At 36.8% G+C, this 18,680-nt stretch overlaps 1 protein-coding gene across 17 annotated transcripts; it reads right to left on the bottom strand.

The window, feature by feature from the left end:
• Positions 1 to 12,779: 12,779 nt before the first annotated feature.
• LOC133739361 (probable serine/threonine-protein kinase SIS8) lies at positions 12,780 to 18,211 on the bottom strand. Of its 17 annotated transcripts, none has more exons than XM_062167134.1 (10): positions 17,617 to 18,211; positions 16,145 to 16,884; positions 15,953 to 16,062; positions 15,780 to 15,856; positions 15,634 to 15,686; positions 14,989 to 15,136; positions 14,640 to 14,749; positions 14,277 to 14,328; positions 13,922 to 13,956; positions 12,780 to 13,109 (listed from the first exon to the last, which is right to left on the bottom strand). In XM_062167134.1, exons 4-10 carry the CDS (start codon positions 15,849 to 15,851, stop codon positions 13,064 to 13,066), a joined length of 516 nt encoding a protein of 171 aa, XP_062023118.1. In that variant the 5' UTR covers positions 15,852 to 15,856; positions 15,953 to 16,062; positions 16,145 to 16,884; positions 17,617 to 18,211; the 3' UTR covers positions 12,780 to 13,063. The 17 variants fall into 17 exon arrangements, with proteins under 17 accessions (XP_062023118.1, XP_062023124.1, XP_062023119.1 ...); XM_062167140.1 differs by having other exon boundaries at positions 15,780 to 15,842; XM_062167135.1 differs by having other exon boundaries at positions 15,953 to 16,051.
• Between the last annotated feature and the right edge of the window lie 469 nt (positions 18,212 to 18,680).

Raw genomic sequence — 18,680 nt, 5'->3', positions numbered from 1 at the left:
CCATGGGTCTTCCCACACCCTTATTGACGCGCCATTACCGACCCGAAAGCGCAGTCCCCTTCTAAGAACCTCTTGACCTTTCAAAATGCTTCGCCATGCAAAAGAGACATCACCCTCAATAGAAGCATGCATAAAATCCGAGTTAGGAAAATACCTCGCCTTAAGAAGCCTTGCAATGAGAGAGTGGGGGTTTTGGATTAATCTCCAACCCTGCTTTGCCAGAAGAGCTAGATTAAAAAGATGCATATTACGAAAACCAAGACCGCCCTCCGATTTCGGCCAACACAACCGTTCCCATGATAGCCAATAGATTTTCTTGTCTTCCTCCGTGGAACCCCACCAAAACTTGGCCATCAAACTATGCATTTCATTGCACAAGTGAATAGGAATTTCAAAACAGCTCATAATATAAGTCGGAATTGATTGAGCCACTGCCTTGATAAGGATTTCTTTGCCAGCTGCACTAAGTGTCTTCTCTCGCCATCCCTTAGTTCTCTTCTTGATGCGTTCATTAAGAAAGTTGAAAACTTCCGTTTTTGAGTAACTAATTTCAATCGGAAGACCCAGGTATTTATCATGTCTTTCCACCCACAACACTTGTAAGAACTCTGCCAACTCATCTTGTAGGTCACGGCGCACATTTTTGCTAAAACTAACACTACTTTTCTGATAGTTGATCATCTGCCCTGACATCCTTTCGTACTCTTTCAGAATTTCTTTCAAGACGAGAGTATCCTCAAAATCTGCCTTGAAGAAAATAAATGAATCATCAGCGAAAAAAAGGTGGGAGATACACGGCGCACCTGGGCAGATTGCTATACCATGCAGCAGACCATCATTCTCCGCTTTCAATAAAAGTCTAGATAGCACTTCAGCACGGAGCAGGAATAGGTACGACGAGATAGAGTCACCTTGCCGTAGCCCCCTAGTAGGGGTAATAATTCCTCTAGGCTCACCATTAAGGACGAAGGAGTAAGAGACTGTCTTTACGCAACACATTATCCAATTCACCCACACTGGACTGAAACCAAATCGTAGCATCACAGATTCTAAAAAAATCCACTCTACCCGATCGTAGGCTTTGCTCATATATTGTATAATATATAATTACATACAAATAGTATAATATTTAATTTGCTGGTTACGTGCCTTTGGCGGGCCGGGATTCAAACCCCTAAACCAAACCAAGCCCTCTACCCACTGGGTCAGGCCTTTTGGGGGGCTTTTATGCGAGACAGGCCGGGCTTTTACCCTTCGGGCTTGCTGACCTCCATCTGCCGATTTGATCCGCGGGCCAAATGATGTGGCCTACCTCAAGGGCTGAATATCTCAGGCTAAGAATTTCAAGTTTCTTCAGTTCTCCTAGTAGAGATACATATCCTATTGACTTGCAATTATCTAAATATAATGCCTGGAGATTGGTCCGCAGACTCAAAGACTGCGGTAAGATCGAAATACCAGTACTACTGAGATCTAAGACCTTTAACTTATTCAAAGTTTCAAAAAAATGTTTCTAGGATCACCTTTATATTTTCATTATCTTGCAGTAATAAATTTGGAGTTTTGGACATACCAACTCTTCAGGAAGCTTCCGAATATTGTTCTTCATTAAAGAGATTGCAGGGTAGCCTTTGCATGCATTACAGTTATTTTAGTCCCAGCTTTCACGAATTTATGGTCAGCGGAAGAAGTTTCAAATTTTGAAAATTTTGTATAAATAGAAAAATAGAAAAATTGATTTTCTATTAAACCCTAATTTTTCAAAAATGGAAACCCGATCCGATTTTCTCTCCCAAGCCGCTGACCAACCCGTTTTTGGTTTTCCGGCCTCGGCTGTCTGGCCACCTTTGGCCGCGCCACCGGCTCCATTCGAACCGCATCTTCCCACTCCATCGTTATGTGGTGGTGGTCCACGGCCAGACCACCACCAATGGCGTAGCCAGAAATGTTAGCTAGGAGGGTCAGAATTAAATAGTAATGATTATACAAAAATGAACTTCATCAAATAACATAAAATTGTATATATTGATTGTTAAAAAAAAATTACATATATTCGTCTATATGTCATTCTTTTGATAGAAAAAAAAATCATAAGTCATAAAATACTCAAAAATAACAATTTTTTTATAAAACAATTATAATTAAGATTTGATGAATTACCTTTATTGATTATTCATAAATCTACTAAAAATTGAAGAAAGAGTAGCAGACTTCGACTTGCGTTTCGTAGGAGAAGAAGTGGAAAAACGAGAGAAGACAGAACAGAGAATGAGCAGGAGAGAAGAAAATAAGTGTATAAACCTAAATATATATGTAACAAAACTGTCATTGATTAATTGATCAATGAAGAGCATATGAATAAAATATAATAAAAAAATTAAAAGGTGGTGGAGTATGTCCAAACTTTGGAGTTATGGGTGAATGGGACAAAAGTCCAAAAGCTTTACTATTTCTTTTCATTTTAATATATTAAATATAAGTATGTATATAAGTATCAAATGTTTCAACCAATGGCCGCTTAGTGAGAATGGTCAATTGACCCTTCTCGCCCTAGTGTCCCTACGCCCCTGTCCACGGCGATTCGCCGCCAAGAAGACGCAGCAAGACGAAAAAGTGGTGGCCGCGTGACTTCGGAGCTGCCTTGATTTCTCTTGTTTCCGCTATCATTCTATATAGCATGATATATAAAATGGAGGGTTAGGGGCATAAGCTTTGATCGTTTCATATTTGAAACAAGTTAGTCATATTCACTTGGAATATAATATTAAGTAATTTGTTGTATATGCCGGAAGATTTGGGAGATTTTACTGATAATAAGATAAAGGCTGCAAAAATAAGAAGGTAACTTGTAGAGATTGGCTTTACACTCAATTTCACAATGATTTATTAGTTAAATCCAAGAGAAATTTTAAATACACACCCCTAACTACTTAATACACATCCCTATTATTTTATATTTCAAATTAGATTTTATAAGTAGGTTAAATGACCAAAATAGACATCTATGTATTAGAAGAAGAAAAAAATTGAATCGCGCATTTCTATGTCTCTTTTTCTAAACCCTATACGTTGCAATACATCTTTCTTCTCCGCACTTCATCACCTGAATTTCGACTATGAACATGAATTTGAAGACCTCGTCCTCGTTCAACAATCTTCAGTTGAGATATGTATTCTTCATCTTGTATTGAATACAATTCAATGTGATCTCGAGAGCTATCTCATTGAGATCCACCGTTGTTTTGGAGGTGGTAGCCAGTAAGTTGTGAGAGTGAGTAGAGTAAGAAAGCAAAGCATTTGGTTTTTTTTTTTCCTATCAGTTTTTAGTTTTCATCTTGCGTAACATATTGAACATGTAGTGCATGAAAGTGTAAATTTTGCAGACTATATTGAAAGTTTAAATTTTGAAGGATTTGCAAACGTTCGAAATTTTACATTTTCAAATTTCAATTAATTGATGTCATAATGGAGTTGGGATAGGCCAAAATATCCAGCAAAAAATAGAAGAAAATATGTAAAAGAAAATTATGAAATCTCAATATAGTAATATATAATAATCATATTAAATAATAATCTTAATATAGTCAAATAATATGATATTTCATGGTTTTAGAGATTAAGGGTATTTTAGGTCATTTGGGTTGTGTATTTAGTCTAATATTAGAATGAAAAATTAAATAGGTGGTGTATTGAGTATGGGGTGTGTATTAAGAAAATAAGGGTGTGTATTTAAAACTCCTCTAAATCCAATCACTTTTTCTTTTCAATCTACACTCAATCCACATCAACAAATATTCCTTACTAAGTAGATTGTTCAATTAATACAATTTTCATCCATTTTTGTGTTCCCATTAATGTATCCTTTAGTAGCTTATAGAAAGTTATATAGAAAGAAATTAATCTATATGCCTAAATTATAGCATTTTTGAAAGTATGTGATTTATGCTTAATTCGTGCATTCTTTGATATTAAATTTTCCATGTGGAAAACTTTTATATATAGCACTTTGTTTTCAAACTATACATTCAGTTCCTGTAGACCATAAGAAAAAAGTTCAAATTGTTGTTGCCCATCACCTATGCATTTGATCATCTTCTCTTTGTAATTTTTGGCTTTCAAAAGTATGGCGTCTACTTATAAGGTATGTTATTCATGAGATTTAGTTTTTCAAATTTTTCTTTTGTCATAATTGTGCCATGAATTTTCTTATAGTAAAGCAATTTTTTCTAAGTCTGAACTTTTATTTTTGTATATTGTCATATTAATTTGATGGTTGTTCATTCTCAATTGTTGCCTAATAGGGACATGTTGGAGATTTTCAACTTAAGAAATATGGTCAACTCGCAATGATAGAATACCTAAAAAAGAGGTTGATGTGAAAAATGATTTACAAGAAGGGCACGTTTACTTACTTGGATGAGAGGGAATGATTACGGAGTAATAATATTCATGCGTTTACTAACACATGAAGGAATCGGAATTGGTGTAGGTCCTATATTCTTTTCAGAAATTGACTCCTGAATACTCAAGAATTTGATTACGAAAAGGGAAGATGGGTTTAGGAATGAAAGTCTCCGGAATCAAGACCGATTCCTTTCTTCCCTCATTCCAGTTGTCTCCGATTCATGATTATTTTCCATTCCAAGTTAGTAAACGTACGTGCTATAAATAGGTTGATGTGAAAATTCCTAGAAGTGAGGTCAGCTAAACATACGCGTCTAATCTTTACGTTGTTATTTTAAAAAAAATAAAAAATAAAAACTTATTAGCTAGGTTAAAAACTTAAACCTCTACTTTTAAGTCAAGTTGCAAGTAAATATATGAAAAACATAGGTCTAGAGTTGTGTTGCAAAACACAACATTTAAGTCAGGTTACAAGTAAATATATAAAAAATATAGGTCTAGAGTTGTGTTGCAAAACACAACAGATAACAACAACTGAACAACTAATACTAATTAACTAAGCTTCAAAACACAAAAGCTACATTCAAAATAGAAAGTTAAAATTATCAAGAAGTAAATTTCATATTCATTTAAATCTGAGACTTTTGAATTCAAAAAAAATGTAAAAAAATAGCTCCATAATTCTAGCAATAATGATGATTTTATAAAAAATATACAATTAAAGTATTTAAAGAGGACGTTAATCTTGCTAGTTGATTTATGTTTATTAGATTTTTTTTTTAAGAGAAGGACGACAAATTTTATTGATAGGACTATGTTTATTAGATTTAATTAGTGGCAATTTGTGAATGTTTATTTTAGTTGGCAATAGTTGGGTGTAGATTGAAAAGATTTAGATAGGTAGGTTTTTTCCATTAATTTTTTTAAGAAGTGGATCTTTAATGAATTTTCCCACAAAGGAAAGTGAAAAAAAAAAATTAAAAGCAAATAAAGTTTATAACACAAGCATACATACCTTGAAGCAATTTGAGCATGTGATTGTTCACCACCTGGATGTATGGACTGTGGCTCGGTTCATACTGTGGAAGTCGTAAGTGGAGGTTGGAAATTGCGGGCAATGATACATAAGACTTCCAATAACGGACACTCGATCCCGTTATTTCCAGTGTAGAAGCTTGTGAGTTGCGGAAGCCATCTCAAATGTAAGCTTGTGAGCTGTGGCAAAATTATTTTGTTCAATGTTCCCTCGCCTGGTCCAATGATCATCTCCAAACAATTGCAATCGTCTACATGAAGCTTCTCCAATTGCAAGAGACTTTGAGATACATTATATGTGAAGACATATTTCAATTTGCTGCATCCTAAAATTTTCAAATGTTGAAGGTTACGGAAGATTGCATAACCAGCAGACCCCCTCCATATGTTTTCCAGTTGCGGTAGATTGAACAATCTGAGATCTCTAAATTTTTCCAACTCAATTTGTTCTTTCAAAAAATCTTCTGATTGAAACACATATTCCACACGTGATAAATCTGAAATAAAAAGTTTTTCTAGATTTTGCAATCTTTTCAACAAATTTGATGGAAGAAGTGGATTCAACAAGTTACTACAATTGTACACCAGCAAAGACTTTAGATTGCCCAGAGACACATGTGGTAATCCACCGACACACAACTCTTTCAAATTATTCAAATTCACCACACTCGAGGCTTTGAGATTCTCAAACACAGGTTTATTCACAATTGGAACCCATGTTGTTGTGTCCATCAAAGTTACAACTTGATTGCAATCTTCGATAACTAGAGACTGAAGTCCGAATAAATTTCCATGGTCATATTCCACTAGAATGCTATTTAAGCCCTCATACTCTACGTACTGAAGTGTCTGGGCTCTTTGGGTAACAACAATATTGAACCAACTGGGCAAGGTGTTAATGGTTGTGTTCAGGCCCAACGCTCAGGAACTTGTAAATAATTCATCAATACCCCAGCTAAGATGTTTGTTAGAGCATCTCCAATAGTAGAATTTACATTTTAGTTAAATTTAGCTAGAGTTACGAAATATAGCTATTGATTTAACAATGTTGCTCCAGCAGTAATAGTTATTTGTGAGTGATATACTATATTTTGTTGAATTGTAAATTGACATGTGGATAAAAGAGGAGAGAGAAATATAACTTTTGCTTTAGCTATTCTTGATTGTCTAGCTAAATATAGCTAGTCATTTTAGCTAAAGTTAAATTTAACTTAGCTATAGTTAGTCTGTTGGAGTTGAGTTTTCCTTAAAAAATAGTTATATATAGCTAATTGAATTTAGATATTCTGCTGGAGATGCCCTTATCTCCGACACATATGTCAAATTTTACCCAATTGGGATTAAAGCTAACATTCTTGGGCAAGCACTTTGCATCGACAATGTCAACCACCAAAATGTTCAAGTATGACAGGCTAATCAACTCATCAATTAATCTAACATTGGTTTCTTCTCCTTCTCGCTCAACCTTACTCTTCCAGTCAATGGCGGAGCTATGTGAGGACCTATTGGGTCCTGTGCCCCAATCAAATTTTGGTTTCTAACTATATATGTGGTTCTGCTATATATCACAGCCACTGAACTATTTATTGTTATTTGTTAGTGAATTTTGTCTTATGCACCTACCTAAAGAACTAGTTATCTTTATTGTTTCTTCTTTTTTCCTGCCAAGTAAAATATTTTGCGTGTTAGCTAACTAGAGTTCTATTGTATGCATGTATTTGTATAATTGCGGGGAGTTCTTATTTCCATAAAAGTGGTTAAGAGTGTTGATGAACTAAAATAGAATGATGAAACTATTTTATTTAATAATATAAGTTTAATGAAAATGTTGAAGGATGTCGACATAATGTGTGCCTCTACAAACTAGGGTTTAGAGTTGTAATAGGAATGTGCTCTAGGTATTCAATTGTAATCGGATTCTATTACCTTTTTGGGTACCTTGTAACTCCCTATTTAAAGGGCTCCTATTATCAATGATAAACACAATTCCATTCTCCTACAACACGTTATCAGCACGAGTTCTAACGCTAGCTTCGAAAAAAAAAAAACTTTTTCTTCTTCTCTGCCGCCAACCCAAAAACAAACAAAAAAAATTTCCCACCGGCCTCCAGCCGTGTAGCGCCAGCAGCCTCACCTCCGGTCCGGATCTCCAGCCTTCTTCTGGCCTCCTCACCTCGCTGCACACCTCACCAGCAGCCAACGACGCGCCCCCGTCGAACTGCCGCAGCCTCCTGCTCTTGCTGCGCACCAGCCCACGCTGCCCAGACGCCGCCACTGCACGACCTGCACTCCAGCACCAGCAGCCCACGCTTCCCAGACGCCGCCACCGCACGACCTGCACTCCAGCACCGACCTCCACCTGCACCAGCAGCCCACCGGCCTCCGCTGCCTGCACTCCAGCGACCTTGACCTGCAGTCTGGCCTCCACACCGAACCAGCAGACGCGACCTTGACCTGCAGCAGCACGAACCAGAAGACGCGAAGAAGACGACGCAGAAGAGAACAGAGGAAAGAAAGTAAGAAAGAAGAAGAAAAAGAAAGAAAAAAAAAAAAAAAAAAAAAAAGGAGAAGGGACCCGACCAGAAAAAAAAAAAAAAAAAAAAGAGGGAACCGGCCCAAAAAAAAAAAAAAGAGGAAAGCCCAGAGAAAAAAAAACACACCTGCATCAACACGCGCGTGTTCTCAAGCCCAAAATCACCACGATGTCGAATGAACCTAGACTCGATTTTTCCATGCTTGACTCAACAGGCTCAGAGTACCATAGCTGGGTAACCGATGTTGAGAACCATCTCACTTCAAAGGGAAAATTGCCCATAATCCAGGCACCTAACCCGGATCTTGTGTTCATCCCAACACAAGCAAAACATGCTCAAGCAATTATCTTGATGCGACGTCATATGGACAAAGCACTCAGATTGGAGTATATGTCGATCAAGAATGCAAGAGAGCTATGGGTAGCACTAGAAGAGCGCTTTGGCAATGTCCAAGATTCCCTCCTCCCTGACTTGAAGGTTCAATGGAACAATCTGCGCTTTGCTGATTTCAAGTCTGTTGCTGAATATAATTCAGAGGCTCTTCGCATACAATCCATGTTGAGATTTTGTGGAAAACCTATCACAGAGCAAGAGCTAATTGAGAAGACTCTCTCCACCTTCCCCGTTTCAGCCATTGTGATATCAAAGCAATATCGTACTGAAGTCAATGCTGGACGGATCACGAGGTTTTATCAGCTTATCAATATCATATCTGTAGCTGAGAAACATGATAACATACTTGTGAGGAATTATAATTCAAGGCCCATTGGAACTAAGAGCGTTCATGAGGCGAATTATAATGCACCCAAAGGATGGCGCAAGGAGCGGAACCCTAGGAATAAGAGATATGAGGGACATATGGGTCCATATAACCGCCCTAATCAGGAAGGAAACCACAAGTTTGAAGCGGATACACGTGGTGGCAATGCCACACGTGGGAGAGGGGGTCGTGGCAACCCTAGCCGTGGTGGTGGAGCCATAGCTCGTGGTGGTGGCGCTATGGGTCGTGGTGGTGGCGCCAATCCTCCTAGGGAACGACCACAACGTGCACAACGTGCACCTCAATTAAGGGGAGGCAACCACAATGACATGTGTCATCGATGTGGGTCAAGTGAGCATTGGTTCAAGCAATGCAAGGCAAGCGAGCAACTAGCTTCAAGATACAGGGCATATAGGGACCTGAGGGAGCAAGAAGTGTACCTTGCAGAATAAGGAGAAGAAGATGGTGGAGATGTCAACCTCACCATAGAGGACTTCAAAGCTAAAGATGAAGTGCACAAGGATGCTGCAGACTTTGATTAGAATAGTCCTTTTTATTTTCCAAGAATTTTTGTAATGGCATAAGCCTTAGGGGGGTGTATTCAATTAGGAGTCTATTGAATTGTTTTGTATTTTGAAAGTCCATTAAAATCTTGTGGTATTCAATTAAGATTTTAAAAAATCCTTTAAAATCTTGTGGTATTCAATTAAGATTTTAAAAAGTCATTTCAAATCTGGTGGTATTCAAAAGTCCATCGATTTTCAAGGATTCTATTAGATAGTTGATTGTGTAGGATTCTGGAGTGCTTGGTATAAATACCAAACTCTATCAGAAATCCGCTCTCTGGATATGAGATTTTGACGACCTTTGTTTTCTCTCATTCTGAAGATGAAAAGAAGACGGCCTCTCACATCGAAGGTCTTTGCTGCCGTTCTCTTAGGGTTTGGAATACAAAGAAACAAAAATAAGCTAAAGATTGGTGCCACTCGAGGCCAGTCTCGGAGTCCAATGGCAGAGGTGGTTTCTTAGTTTCAAATCTCCACGGAGCACAACTCATCAAAGGTTAGATTCAGAAACCTTAAATCGCCCCCTTTTTACTTTTGTCGAAATTTGAAGCTATGGATTTCCCCAATTTAAAAGCTGTAGTACCTTGTTTATTTAGCTGAATTGTTCGATTCAAGTGACCTTTAAATTTTCCTGGTCATGGTTATGGAAGCATATGCTATACTGTTGATAGATTATTCATCAAATTACAAATAGTTTAATACAATGCACCATTAGATTTATGGATTTGGTTTAAGTATGGTTTTAGCGTATGAATCTGGTTTCGGCTCGCATCAATACACTGATCCTTTTTTTTAAGAAGATAAATCCTAGTACATTATATAAATGGTTGAAGATAGAAAGTAAAGAAGTATGCTTGCCTACAGAAAACCTAAAACTCAGGAAAACAACATAGAAAGAGGAAATTTGCTGGAGAGAAACGGTAGGGGTCTTCTTGGACATAATGACGGATATGAATAATACCGGATACATAAATTCATTGAAGTTCAAGAGGACTATGCTTAATGGAATCTGCAGAAATGTTTAAAATATTATTATAGTCATGTTGATTACTGAGGAAATAGCGGCATTGACAGTGAATGGTTCTCATATTCAAAGATTCCCAACTAAGTTGAAAAGGTATACCATCTTTGAGGATAATTGAACATATAATGATTTCTGTAGTCAATAAGACATGTTAGCAGTATGTCCCAAAATGATGCTAAAAGGAACCATTTTAAGATTTCAAAACAGTCTCATTTCACTACAAACACATACACTAACCCCTCCTTGTTTTGCCTCCAATTATTTTGCCGACAAGTGAGACAGAAACAAACACAGATAGAGATATATATGAAGTTCAAGGCCCAGAGAATGGTGTGAATCTTTTAGAAAAGAGGTTCTTACCAGCACTAGACAAGATGGGAAAGATATGACATCTCTTCCTCAACAGAGACCGTGTTTTCTTGAACTTCAAATTGCCCTTGAAATGGCTCAAGATTTTCCCCAAACTCTGGTTCAGGTTCCAGATTTGAATCAGTTGCAAAACTTTGTGGATCGGATGAGGCATGTTGGTGATCTGCTTAATATTTCCATAAGCAAGTATGGGGATTTACACATTCAGATTTCAACTACACTGATCACACTGGGTGATGAATTTCAGAAGCTTTTGGTCATAGGTCAAGTACACTAATCACACTTATCATTCCTGGTGCCCATCAACTTGATAAGTCAATCAGTATGCAGTGCAAACTTCCTGTAATTACCAATCATGTTGTAGACCATATATAATGTTGTACAAAGTTCAAGGCCCTTATCTAACAAAAACCAATACAACACCAAATGACAGTGGAGAAAAAAGCTTTGTATGGCACACATATTTTCACCTACACAGATAGACACAGTTTTAGATGATACACTATTCATTTTCTACATAATTTTATAACTACGAAGGCACAATCTTCGTTAATGCAAAGCTTGTTCAATATCCCATCCAACTCCTGCAATGCAACCTTATAACAGTCTTGTGATTTTCTCATCCCTTCCTCCACAACCTTGTATTATTTTATTTTGGTCTTTACTATTATTGTTATTAGGACAATTCATACACTTATTAAAATCCAAACAAATCTTGCTAATATAATACATTAGAATCTCTTTAAATCCATATGGAATTAAAACAATCCGTGGATTCTGTGGAATCCATGAGAATCCACAGATTATAAAAAATCTGACAGAATCATTTAAAATCAGGATTGAATACACCCCCCTTAGTCAATAAATGACAATTGTATCAACTCTTTCTTATGTGGCGCACCCAATAAAATATGATGTCTAGGAAAGTCATTGAGATAATTGGTACTTAAGCGAGCCTCGCTCCACCAACATCTCTCTACTTTCTTGGTCATATTTGATTGGAGTTACCAAACGGATAGAGTGACTACAATGTGTCTCAGTTTGATTTCCTTTATTTTGGATTAGACTTTTTGGAACCTTTGATGTAATCATTGGATATTTTTATTAATAAAGTATCGTATTCAATGTCATGGACATGTTTTTAATTTCGAACTTTATTATTTTTCAGTATGTTTCCTGGAGAGTTGGAATGCCTTGTTGATAGTGGCACCACACATACTATATTGCGACATAGGCAACTATTTCTATGGATGACGCCTAGTCGATCTTCTGTGACTACGATGGCTGGACCATCACAATTGATTCATGGTCAAGGACCAGCTCAATTTATGTTGCCAAATGGCACAAGTATTAATGTCACCGAAGCTCTATATGCTCCTAGGGCTGGAAGGACCCTATTGAGTTTTAAAGATATAAGAGCCAATGGTTTTCATGTGGAAACACATTGTGAGAATGGACAAGAGTTCCTTTGCATCACCTCTAATGACTACAGACATAAACGAGTATTAGAGAAACTTATGTGTCGCTCTAGTGGGTTGTATCACTACAAAAAAGAATACATTTTGCCACGGCTTTGTGCCGTCGCGGAAAGTCTGTTTGCCGTCGCAAAAGACCAATGGCGACGGCTAGGCGACGGCAATTACACCGTTGTCGTTGGTGGCGTCGCCATTGCTCGTGGCTACGGCAAAACGCCATCGTAACCGGATTTAGCGACGGCAACAAGAGTAGCAATGATTTGGTCGCTTATTAGGCGACGGCATGTAGCGACTGAAAACGCCGTGGCAAGTAACCTATTTGCTATGGCAGATGCCGTTGTCTGCAATAAACTTTTTTTTCATATTTTTTAATTTTTCCAGAAATTTTCGCTCCAAATTTGATTAGAAATAAGCGGGAAATTGATTTTCCCTCTAAAATTGCGACAGCAATGATGCCGTCGCCACCCCAAGTATTTTTCATATGAAGCTTTAGCAACAGCTAATAACCGTCTCAACCAATTGACCACTCAATTTTTTCAAACCAAAATTTTTTCTGCCATTTTACACACTTAATCAAAAGATATCGTAAAACAATATAAAGCACCAAAATAATTCTTTCAATCATAGCTATCTCACAACTGAAATTATATAATCAAAAGATAAGTGCCAAGTTATATTCCACTACCAAGTACAAACTGAAATTAACCAAACTACAGTCTTTCATAATTATAATGTCCTACCATACTAGATAACTGGAAGGAAAAGTTGCCAAACGTAATATTGTTCAAAAGCATCCTTGACCACAATACTATTTATCATTTACTAGAGGGGCTTGGTGAGTACTGGAGCATGCTCAATTTCTTGATCACTAGTTGAATGTGGATGAACTCCTTCTCCTATGGACTCCCTTCTAAATTCATGGCCACTGGTTGCATCTTGAACCTATCACATAATGCACAAGTATACAAATATCAAACCGGATTCACATGAAAAATGAAACATGCACAAATCAGATATTGTCACTACACGTAGTTTGAATTCATAATCTGGGAATGTTTAAGAACTGCTACATGAATGTTATCCTCATTATATTTGTTACAGAACATGATGATTTTGGCTTACTCCATACTCACATAACATGCATTTGTAATTATGAAACGAAACACATAACAAATAATACAAAATCATTGAAGCACACAAACACAGCTTCCCTTTCTTTCTTCAAAACTGGGAAAAAAAAAATTAACTTCCATCAAGAGTTTTATCTACTGTCATACAATAAGCGAAATTGAAATGATATTAGACTCATACTTTTATCCTCTCAGCCATATCAAAAAGCTAAAGCTAACACAGTTTGTTCATAAACTCAAATCAACAACCAAAACTGCAGCCTAAGTCTTCAACCTATCTGAGCTAGCAATCTCAATATCTACACAGATCGTTTTATACACATTCAATATTTACATAATCATGCATATATATACACAAACATGTATATAAACAAATTTGTCGAAGATAAAAATAATAACGATATAATCATGTCCATTTTTTCCCTTATCAATATCTATGTCAGCTGGAAAAACAGTAACACAAATAGCTAAGTATGAAAATATAAACCAACTATACTAACAATAAATATCTACATTAAATGAACAACGTCACATCAAGCAGAAATAAACAAAAAAGTTAATGGCAAAGAGGCCCATGCAAGTTGTTTCTGGTAACTCAGTTTCTATAAAAATATTATGGCTCACCTCTTCCATATGCTGAGACACATCATGAACCACATCTGCATGACACAATCACATAGCTAGTCAGATGAATATAGCAAGCAAGTCTTTCAAACCAGTCCAATCCCATCACTTTCTTCATTCCAAACTAACAAAATTGAACTAACAAGGAAGATCATTAGATATGATGCAGTACGAGTTTATCACTAAAGGCAATTAGATATGAAATGAACTGCTCATCAATCTCATAATTCTAGACTTTTTGTTTTCGTTCAGCTTGTAGTAAACACAAATCTTTGGGCATCTCCGTAGACATTTCTGTGGGATCTTGAAAGCTCCTTATGGCAAAAAAAGAATTTGGGAGGTGACTAGTAGGTACCTTAGTAGGAATTAGTGTTCCAGACGCACCCATCAGATCAATAATATATTCACTGCATGGTATGGCAAACACATTCACTCAGATCAATAACAGTTTCAGAAAATTTTAAAGCATGCATCAACCACCTTAATCTGATGGAAATGTGAATGGAATTGTAGTAGCAAGGCAAAAACAAATTGCATGTACCTTTGATTCTATTATCCTCATTTTAACATGATCGTAAATTCAAATCCTAACAGCTTAAAACTAGACGGGCATCAAATGAACATTAATGCAGAGAATACGTGTAAAACAGAAAACTTAATGAATTAGTTTCACCAGAAAATTATGCATAAAGAGAGATCAAGAGTTAGAGGACATTACCTTCCAATTCCACTATCAATTTTAATCAAGTTTACAGCTCCATCATCAGTACCCGTGTAGTAGCTACCTTTGACCAGCATACATGGAAGATTTATCTTATCAGCTAGTACCTAAAACCAGAGGCAAAAAAGAATTAACTACGGCAAAAATTCCTTCAAAGGCCTAGAAAACCTTCATTAGATTTAAGCATAAGGTAATGATCAATTTTTCAAAAGGAAAAAACAATGGGACTATAGTCGGATTTTTGAAAGGAAAAAAAGTAACAACATGCTAGATAAGTTGAATGGTGCACATAATTTTCCAATGATTCAGATTGACAATTAAGGTGAGTTTTAAAAACTGCCACAACCTTAAAGAGAAGGGCCCGGTGGCGTGAATGTCCAACATCAATTTTTCCGAGGGGAAGAATGATAGTGTTCATTGAACTCCGCAACTCATGCCTCCTTATTTTCCACCTTCTTAAAATCTCATCCGCATCTCCAACTGGACCACCCACTCTATCAACAACAATATCAGCAATCTTCTGAATCAAGCCACTTAAAAGTAGACCATGTTGAGAAATCCACTCTAGAGATGCAGCATATGCTCTTTTCTCGAGTTGTTGGAGTTCAGTATCAATGAATGAGGTTGATACTATGTTGTTCATAAGATGAACTATGTTGTTCATTATGAATGAGGTTGATTAAAAAGAAGAAGAGTTCAGACTGCGGAAGGTCTAGCAATGACATTTACAAAATTCAACACATGTATAATAGGGAACACACCTTCCAGAAAAATGATTATAACCCCCACCCTCACTGTGATTGAAGTGAAGGAGATGTTTCTATGAATCACAAAGTTCTATTCATATTTACACAAAGTGATTTGATTACCTTATGCAACATATTGAAAGATCAAAAGTAGAGAGAAATCATGACAGCTAATTGTTTTAATCCAATTAGTTCTCAGGGCTTAAATATCTATATGAAAACCAAGATTTAGTACAGAAATTTACTTCAAAATGTAGTCAGTCTGGAGGTTTTTCTTTTGTCCTTCAACTGAGATAGTCTGCCAGCATTATATATGTTAATGTCTATAACTCTATATGTTTGACAGAAATATAAATTTATCAAAGGCAATACTATTCAATTTTATGGTTACCTTCATTTTAGTGTCAATATTTGGATCAGCAGCAATTCCATCTTTGTTTCCTCTCCTGCTGACCTGTAGCATTATATCTGCATGAGAAAATCAACCTCTGACTTCACATCTCAATGATGGAAATAAAGAACTAACCCAAAAAAAAAAAAAATCAAAAGAGATGAGGAATGTACCAGCTCTGCTTCCAAGACATTAACAGCAGGTTGAAAATTGTTACAGTCATCTCATGTATGTGAAGGTTGTGTTGGTTTACAATCATTTAAGAAAGATGGCTGCCATGAAGCTTACGAGACAGTAGGCTTATTAAATGGAGGACCAGCAAGAAGAGTACAATGATATCAAACATAACAAGATAGTAATATTACCAGTCATGGATGGATCACCCATACATTTTTCCTATGAAGACACGCTTTTAAAGGCTCTAGTGGGTTCCCTCAACTAACAAACACTACGAGTTTCCAGCTCATTCTTTTAACAGGCGCATGATCAGTCCACAACAAACAACATCTCTAGGGGATATATTATTTACTTGGAAAGATACTTTTGTTGAAAACAATTGGGTGATGGTAATGTTGAACACACACAAATCCAATACAAGTTTATTAAAGAAAACAATTACCTCAGTCTCATTCATGTGAGGTTTCAACACTAGAGTATTGAATATAAAAGTGGCTTGCTATGCGACCAAGCTCTATACAATAAAAATTGCCACTTTTCTCGTCAAACCGCATCATTTTTGCTTTGTCAAGGGCACGCGCAGCATCTGCTACAGAGATCTCTGCTTTAAACTCAAGGAAGGATCTGCCATAACCTGCAAAATGCAAAAGAAATTTTTCCTGTATAAGCACCTAAATTCAAGTGAACTAAGCATAATGTAGTCCGGAGAAAAGCCATCAACATTCAACGATGGTCAACTGGTCAACTATATAGGTTAAGTGTAATCAACACACAGTGCCTCCTCCCATGCGATACCGTATGCCAAAGGGTTGAGCCTCATCCTTATAAAAAGGTCTATATATCCAAGCCATGCACAAGCTTCCTTGACATCGGTGACAGTTCCAAGTGCCACCTCTGCATTTAAATTGTCCTTCAAGGAACTAATGAACTGAAAATAAAAAGACAATTTTTAAACAATAAGGAAATTAAAGCATCTTGACAGTCTTAGATAAATCGAATACACAAACAAGCAGAATTCAGAATTTAGAGCAAACAAGAATAGCTTTCCATTAGAGCACACATGAATATTATCAATATCACCACTATACTCATATTTTATAAAAGCCACAGGTAGAACTAGAACATGAATCTGAAACGTGAATATGAATTTCTATTGAAGTACGCATACAAATTGAACAGTAAGCACACCAAAGCAAAATCTAGACCGGATCAAAATCACTAATTTCCCAAAATTGAACAAATTTCAAACTCATTTACATAGAACTTCAGCTCAGCTCGCTATCAAACCTAAACTTCATATAAAATCCAAAAAAAAAAAAAATCAAACCACAACAGATTAATTCCACTAATCAACAAATCCACCTCAACAAAGATCTCAAAATTCGATAACCTGGATTGTTCAAAAAAAAAAAAAGAGAACTTGGTGTTGATAAAGGAATGTATTGGGTGAAGCTAGCTCGATAGAAATTCTATACATTTGGCTTGTACGTGACGGGTTAGTTCGAGACCCATATCTATCCTCCAGCCACAAGAGGATTCAAAGAAGCAATTACTCTTCAAACCGAGAGTATCCATGAAATGAAAATAAACAATGTAATCCCCAACCATAAACCCATAAATCTGAGTACCCACCCATTGAAAATTAGGGAGATAACAGTACCTGAAAGTCCGCATCTTCTAAAGTTCTGATTTTAGAGTTATTGACTCCTCAACGTTCTATCTGGTTTGATAGAACGAAATTAGATCAGGGAGAGAGAGAGAAGTCGAAAATTGGGGGAGGGCTATCTGATTTTAGAGTTATTGACTCCTCAACCATTTGATTTGTTGAAATAAAAGACCAATTCCCTGGAGTAAACCCAAGCCAAATCGAATCTTGGTTTTGATTAGCTCCCAAAACATGAAAAGAAGTGAGCTTTGAGCTTCTGACCTGTTTTGAGAGTGGAGATCGACAAGATGCAGTCCACAAAGCGAGAGACGGACAAATCTGATTGATTTCTGGGTATTAGAGTTTAGGGTCTGAGCGACGGATTGAATGTGCAGAAAGAGGAATAAAAATAGGAAGGAGGTGGAGCTGAACTAGCAGATGTCGACTTCGCAGATTGCTATGGTCGACTTCGCAGATTGCTATGGTTGACTTCGTTGTCCGGATTGGATGGAGTGAGCGGGAAATAGCAGATGGAGGAAGCGGGAACGAGAACGATGTTTATGACCCTAAAAACCTAAAAAGCTTTCCCGACATGTTTAATTTTGGCACCAAGATCCCGCCTATATCCACCCAAAAGTCAAAAAAAAAAAAATATATATATATATATATATATAAAATTTCATTTTGCGACGGCACGTTTTACCGTAGTTAAAAGTAGAGAAATTTAGCGACGGAAAGAATATGCCGTAGCAATTTAAGGCACATTTATGCGATGGCGACGCTATGCCGTGGCAAATCATTTTTCTCTTTGCGACGCCACTTTTGCCGTAGCAAATTTTTGATCAATGGCGACGGCATTCTAATGCCGACGCTAACTGGTGAAGCTAATTGAATTCTTTTTTGTAGTGTATGCAACCACTATTCGAGTCGTTGAATCTAACCATGTCATGAGAGATGACTTATGGGATTCTGACACATATAGGCTTTGGCACGATCGTCTGAGACACCCAGGTCGTGATATGATGATCCGTATACTAAAGACTTCACACGGACATCCATTTTTCAAAACGAAAAGAAGT

The sequence above is a fragment of the Rosa rugosa genome, chromosome 3 (genome assembly GCF_958449725.1).
Source record: "Rosa rugosa chromosome 3, drRosRugo1.1, whole genome shotgun sequence".
In the NCBI taxonomy this organism is placed as follows: domain Eukaryota; kingdom Viridiplantae; phylum Streptophyta; class Magnoliopsida; order Rosales; family Rosaceae; genus Rosa; species Rosa rugosa.
This window is presented reverse-complemented; position numbering and strand designations above follow the sequence as displayed.

Excerpts from the sequence above, each read along its gene's own strand:
- LOC133739361 (XM_062167129.1), bottom strand. Across the intron at positions 15,687-15,779 it reads ATATTGACACTAAAATGAAG|ACTATCTCAGTTGAAGGACA; the intron begins GTAACCATAAAA and ends TAATGCTGGCAG. Across the intron at positions 13,957-14,276 it reads GAACACTAATTCCTACTAAG|ATGTGGTTCATGATGTGTCT; the intron begins GTACCTACTAGT and ends TGTGTCATGCAG.